The sequence below is a fragment of the Octodon degus genome, unplaced genomic scaffold (genome assembly GCF_000260255.1).
Source record: "Octodon degus isolate 3935 unplaced genomic scaffold, OctDeg1.0 scaffold00065, whole genome shotgun sequence".
In the NCBI taxonomy this organism is placed as follows: domain Eukaryota; kingdom Metazoa; phylum Chordata; class Mammalia; order Rodentia; family Octodontidae; genus Octodon; species Octodon degus.
The window spans coordinates 8,516,127-8,523,184 of NW_004524641.1; the positions used below are offsets into that span (position 1 = coordinate 8,516,127).

The window sequence follows — 7,058 nt, forward strand, 5'->3', positions numbered from 1 at the left end:
GTTCTCATTGGCTCAGAGGCACACAGTCAAGCAGAGAAAATTTTCTTTTGCAGACCTTGTTGCCACCAACCCTATAGGGACAGTGAAGCTCTGTACAACACTCTCCCTGGCCCCTGCCGGCTTTGTAGGGACTTGTTCCCGTTGGAAAGCGAGTGGCTTTCATGTACAAGTCTTCACATTAGAATTTAGGGTTCCTTTGCAGGAGAGATTAATTTTTTAATCTCTGTGGGCGCCACTTGGAATTCTTTGAAAATGCTCAGCATGCTCAAGTCCAGGGCATTCATGTCATTCACGGCGCTTGTCTGCACACACAAGCTCCTTAATCCCTAGTTCGCTTCTGAGCTCTATTAAGCTGTTTGGCACAACCTCTTCTTAGGAGAGAAACATGGACCCAAACAGACATTTTTGCTCATGGTCAGGTGACAGAATACTGCAGTGGGCATTATCAGGTAGTCAAGTAAGGTGATGGTCGTGAGGACACTCATTTCATTGTATGTAGAACAAGAAAGTCATTTTGCAGTCAAACTAGGCTCAAACACTTCGCTTTGGGAGTTAATTAATTTTGCTCAAATATTCAGAGTTCTCCCCTCTTGAAATTCCAGCTGTAGAGCATATACTTCTTGGGAAGAGACATGCATGGTTCTGAGTACAGAGCTGCCCATGTGCAGCCTTATTTTATTTTATTAACATTTATTTAGTGTGTGTGTGTGTGTGTGTGTGTGTGTGTGGCCAGCTCAGCCCACCAGGGGGGCGCAGCTGGCTGGCATGTGGTGCTGGGGGATCGAACTGTGGTCCCTGTACTTTGCCAAGCTTGTTCCAAGTAGGTGCTTTAGACCACTGAGCCATCTCTCCAGCCCTGTGCAGCCTTATTTTAAACTGAATAAATCCTGCAAGTCTAGATTTTATTTAGTTGGAGATTCCGGATGGAGTGGCACTTTTTTGGGTTTTATTCTTTGACATCTAATATTTCCTTATTCAATAGTGACCTTTTTTCTTCTTGGTATACTTTCTAGGTTACAGAGAGAATGTCTTCTATTAGAAGAAGCCTAGATATATAATAGATAGTTTAGTCTTCTCAATGGATTAGCCTAAATAGATAATGCATTGTTTAATCTTAATGGGCATCTAGGAGAGATGTCATGTTGATCAAATGGGTGAAATGTAGCACCCAGTGGGGGGAGAGGATTGTTCGCTCTATTCATGATATGAGCTGATAAAATTGGTCCTTTAAACAAGAGGTTTTGTGTTGGGAGAAGATCGTAGGAGTTCTATATGTGAGTACCGTGACTATTGAGATTGTCATATATTGCTTAGAACTAACTGGTCTATTCTGTTAGATGTTTGACAAAATTGTTGACAGATTAGCTAAATTTCTGTGTAGGCAACAATGATAAAATGACACAAATCATTATTAAAATTCCATGAGCTTTAGTGAAGCAAGTTGTAAAACAAATACACATGCTGACACAGTTGTATGGGAGTTAGATTCAGAATGGAGTTGGGCAGTTAAGACTGCCATCTGCTGCTTCATTCTTCTAAATCATTTCTACTACCATGAAGATATGTGTGGGTTTGTGTTTGTCACTGATAATTCAGTTTGACTGACAGTAGCCCATGTGCATGATTACCTGCTGGCTTCCAACTTAGGGAAAATCACTCAGCAGTCCCCTCAAAGTAGGCTTAAGATCAGCAGTAAGCAAACGTTCAAACACAATAACTCCCCCTTGGCCGGACAATTTAAAGGATATAAAATGTTTATTGTTAGGATCATTTTTTAAAGTATGCAAAAAAGTGTATGCTCACAATCTGTATAAGCTGTGTGCTTTAGAAAGCTAAATAGGACTATCTACAGATGTTGAGTTGTTTGTATGTGGGGTTTTTTTCTTTCTCAGTTCATAGTCAGCCTGGAAATCTTAACTTCCTAGGAATAATGGCTTATTGCTGTGGGATTCTTTTTAAATATCTTAAGCTTGACATGTATTAGTAAATAAAAATACAATAGGCATATGTTTTTGTTTCTAGAAGATACTCATCAGATGATGTTAAAACTGCATTCTTCTTTGCATTTGTGGCTTCTTTTTAAATAAATAACTACTGAATACTGGGTTTTTCTGGAGAGAAAATTATGAGAATTGATACTTTATATTAACCAAGCTACTATATGTTATTATGATAGGCATTTCCCCCCATTTTAATTAGAAGCCAGAAGTGTTTGATGGGTAGATAATTTGAGGAAAATATTTCTTTATAGGACTTAACATGTTTGTATTTAATATATCCATCTTGCTAATGATTGTTCTCTTTATCTAGGTCTGATACCACAGCTCATTGGGGTTGCTCCAGAAAAGGCCATTAAACTGACTGTAAGTTTCTTTCTTTCTTTCTTATTGAAGTTGTGTCACTTATTTGGATTAAACCCAAAACTAAAATTGATGCTGTGGGCCGGGAAGATGGCTCAGTGAATAAGTGCTTCCCTGGCAAGCACAAGGGCCTGTGCTTACATTTCCAAGTTCAATCCCCAGTTCTGCAAAAATAAATAAATAAATAAACAAACAAACAAACAAATAAATGGATGCTGCTAAGACTGGCATAGCATCCAGGCAGTTTATAAAGCCTTTTTCTCCCCACTTCCTTTCCTTCCCTTTTTCTTTTCCCTCCATTCCTGTTGAACCCGGGGCTCTTACCAGTGCTAGGCAAGTGCTCCACCACTGAGCTACATCCCCAGTCCTTTTTGCTTTTTATTTTGAGGCAGGGTTTCACTAAGTCTGACCTTGATCTTATGCTCCTCCGATTTTAGCCTCTTGAGTAGATGGGATTAGAGAGGTGCACCATCATGTTCTAGCAAAAACTTTACATTTATATTTAATGTAATGTTGGCTAATTTTTATCATGAGACAAATATTTTGCTGACTTCAAAAAAGCAACAATGTACCAGGAGAGGAAATGGTTGGGAATTCTAGTTAACTGATACTGTCTTTCTAATCAGGTTAATGATTTTGTCCGAGATAAATTTATGAAAAGAGATGGCTCTATTCCACTTCCAGCAGAGATTCTTGCTGGAGGCTGTGTAAGTATTAATCCTGTATGTTCCTTGTAAAAAAGTCTTATCTTTTTGCACCTTAGATATGATATCAGATTAGCATTTTCCTTGGGTTCAAGTGACCTAAGCACGTTTTCTTTTTTAAAATATTACGTATTTATTTATTTACATTTTTTGCATTTGGAATGATTCTTTAAAATGTCATTGTATAATACAGTAGTCCCTCGCTATTTTGCGATTTACCTTTCATGGACTCACTGTTTTGCGGGTTTTCAAAAAATATTAATCTAAATTATCTATTGCAGATTTTTTGCTATATCACAGAATCTTGTAGTGCTGTACAGTATACGTATATTGTTAAAATTATGTACATTTATGAGTTTAGAAAATGGTTAAGAACACTAGAAGTGTTTTTAAAAGTGTGGGAAAGGTTTATGAGTGTGGAAAGGGTTTATAACGCCTTAAAATATATATAAATACTAAAATAAATACAGTATGGCTACTTTGCTGGTTTTCACTTATTGCAGGGGTGCCTGGAATATAACCTCAGCGATAAGTGAGGGGCTGCTGTATAATGGGTTTTGAGAATAAAAAAGAAGAGATTATTTTCATCAACTTTTTTGTCAGCTTCTGGAGCATTACTTTCCAGACTTTTATAAATCTAAATTTTATCCTTCTTAAGCATCACAGAAAATACAACTGGATGGGGATACTGTATGTTCACCTTAGCTGGAAGTTTAAGTGTGAGTTTATTAATTGGGCCCTTATACTTCAGATATAGGACTAGTCTAATCATAATATTTCTTCTTTAGGGACTGGAGGGTGTAGCAAATAACTATCACAGCTATTGATAAAAATTCTGAAACCAAGAATCAGAGTATATTTGCTTATGGCCCAACTGCTTCTGTCTGTAAACTGTAAGCATCCCATTGGATTTAGACCAATTCCCACACCTATGTTTTTGGTTCAGCTAGTTTTCTTTGCGGTATTGTCTTACGTGTGATTTGCTTGAGATTTGTTTAGTCCATTTTGTTCCTGAAAATGTTAATAACTTCTAATTGCATTGGTTGGCAATTCTGGCTAAAATCTCAGTTGCTTATGTAGCTGAAGGTGATGAGGTCAGTGACCTTAGAAGTTTTAATTCAGAAGAGATGCCCCTGGGGTCAGAGGGTCAGGTTCCTGCAGGTTCTTCTTGAAGCGATTTGTCAGCCTAGCACGTACCTAAGTCTTCACCTTCCGCAGCCGGAGCTCTTGTGGAAGCGGTGGGTTGTGGGGGGAGGGGTCGTTCACACACACGTCTGAACATGTCTGTGTGTGTCAGTGCGTGCATTCTCAGGAGGGAAGCCTCTCTGGCTGAATTTCCTTTTTTATGATAGATAAACAATGGACAAGGGTAAGCCCTTGCTTAGGTGGGATTAAAGGGCTGAAACTGCTTCTCATCTAATGAGAACAGCTTTGCAAATCAAATCATCTTTTCCTCCATGGTTTTAGCTTCCTTTTGGTTAGAAGGCTTCCTGGTTCTTTGCCACCATGGCACGTGCACATATTTGTCAGAAACCTCTAAGTTACACTTTCGATTCCTTATAGCTAAAGACTTCTGTTTGCATTTGCAGTGTGCAGAGGCTGTTGGCCATGTCTGACGTGCGACTCACACGGTTCAGCCATAATCAGATGCTTGTTCCTTTGTTCTCCCTCGGTGTGGGCTATGTTTATAGAGTTGAACTTGGAGAATTTCTATTGAAGTCTAAAGTGCCTTGAGGGTTGTGCTGACTCTAAGTATCTTCCTTAATCATGGCTCATTTCTGGAAGCTTTGATCGACTGTCTGGCTAGAAATGGACAGCATGAGAATGATTAAGTTTGTCTGCGGTCCTTCACCTTGAATAATTTCTGCTTTCCATTTCTCTTCACTCGGAAAGGGGAGAAAATATGTAATTAATGGAGCTTTTTCTGACTCAGTCATTCTACAGCATAAGTGACTGATAAAGCATAATCCACTAGTTTCCCCAAGAGTTGATATTTTTGCAGGGAAAATACAGCCTGTGACAAAAAGGATGAGCCTCTATTTACAGGGTGTCCTGATATTGTGAGGCACATGGCATTCTCTGTCCTGAATGCTGTCAGGAAAGTGCTGGCAGAGCAGCTGCCCACCAGGCTGATCCTGAGAGTCTACCCACACATGATAGTGGTGCGGTACAGTGCCGCGTGCTCCTGCGTGCTCCCGCGTGCTGTGCGTGCCCCCAGTAAGAAGGGTGCTACGGCTCTTCAAAAAATTACCCAGTTAGAAAACTGTACCTATGCTGGGTAATTAGAACAAAATGACTCAAAGTGACTTTTCCCAACAGAAAGATTAGCTAAGACCTAGGTTTTGACTTTCTTATTAATAAGTAGGAAGGAAATCCTATTGCTGTGAAAATGACTTTATTGCCTGTAGGAAAAATGATGTGCGACCATGAAGAAGTGGCTGAGAAGTGATCTCTGGTCCTCTTGTGTTCCATATTTTTCATTGTTTAATTTATGATATCTCTCTCTCTCCCTCCCTCCCTCCCTCCCTCCCTCCCTCTCCCCTTTCCTCCCTTCCTTTCTTTCTTTTCCTCTCTCCTTCCTTTGCCTTTCTTTTCCTTCCTCGGGATTGAACCCATGGCCTACCTCATTCTAAGCATATACTTTACCACTGAGCTGCTTGCCCCAGCGTCAGAACCAGTTTCTAAAAATATGTGATAACATGAAAAAGAATATGCTGCCTAGGTGTAAAAAGTAATAATACAAGGCTATACATACACTTGCACCTTAATGTGCTAAAATGTTGTTATTGACACTGATTTTTGCTTTTAATATGGTTCTAATTTGATAGATTATTAATGAGGAGTGGGGACTTTTCCTAGTGGACTAAACATTTTATAGGGATTATCTTATTATTCCTAACTAGGTTTGATTAAAATTTTCATCAGTAGTAATTGACAAAGTTGAAATTCAAACTACTTCTGTCTCCAAATTTATATTTCACATTTGATGTTTCCATTTTATTTGTTCTTTCATTCATTGAATACCTGTAATGTTTTAGGCAAATTTTTTAAATAATAATTTTTGTGGTGGTATTGGGAATTAAACTAGGGCTTTGTGTATGCTAAGCATGTGCCCTGCTACTGAGCTATACCCACAGCCCTAAAACAAAAACCCCAAACCCCAGATTTATTGGTGTATAATTCATATTGATACAGTTCCCCATTTAATATGTACAAACAGTTCAGTTGTTTTCAGTATAATTCATAGAAGTATGCAACCATCACCACAAATAATTTTGGAACATTTTCAGCATTACAAAAAGAACTTGAGAGATTACAGGTGTGTGTCACCACGCCCAGTTTGGGTGGCTGGCTCAGTGCAGGGCCAGCACGGCATGTGGTACCAGGCATCAAATCCAGATCCTTGCACATGTCAGACAGGCATTTAGACCTCCGAGCTGTCTCCCTGGCCCCCAGGCTTTGATCTTTAATACCAGGTTGTTGTTGTAGTATATTATTATTATTATTATTATCTAGAGTCTTCTATCACTTTACAGTTTTTCCACCTCACTTCTAGTTGCTAAGCAGCTATTACTATACCTTTAGTTGATAGATTCACTGATTTTTAGTACTTTATATAAATAATATGTAGCCTTTGGTATCAGCTTGTTTTACTTAGCCAGTTTGGGTCAGTACTTACTTCTTTTTATTGTTCAACTTATGGGTAGACCATATTTTGTTCATCCATTTATCAATTTCTGGACATTTGGGTTGTTGCCAGTTTTTGCCTAATAGAAATAATGTTGCTATGAACATTGACATATAATGTTTAACATGGACACGTGTTTTCATCTGAGTATGAATGGAGTAGTTGGTGGATTATATGGTGATTCTAAAGTGGATACTGGATTGATTGATTGATTGATTGATTAGTTCTGAGAATTGAACCTGTGGCCTTTGTACTGAGCTATGTCTGTGGTTCTTTCTAGAGACAGGCTTTGATGTTTTTTAAAAA

The 7,058-nt window shown here is 38.6% G+C and overlaps 1 protein-coding gene across 4 annotated transcripts in view; it reads left to right on the top strand.

Annotated features, from left to right (window-relative positions):
- Slc25a12 (solute carrier family 25 member 12) overlaps positions 1–7,058 on the top strand; it is a 120,163-nt gene that overhangs the window by 94,962 nt on the left and 18,143 nt on the right. For all 4 annotated transcript variants that reach the window (XM_023719159.1, XM_023719160.1, XM_023719161.1 and 1 more), the window contains 2 exons: positions 2,311–2,363; positions 2,987–3,067. In XM_023719159.1, the coding sequence (XP_023574927.1) occupies positions 2,311–2,363; positions 2,987–3,067 (134 nt within the window). The remainder of the gene's footprint in view (positions 1–2,310; positions 2,364–2,986; positions 3,068–7,058) is intronic.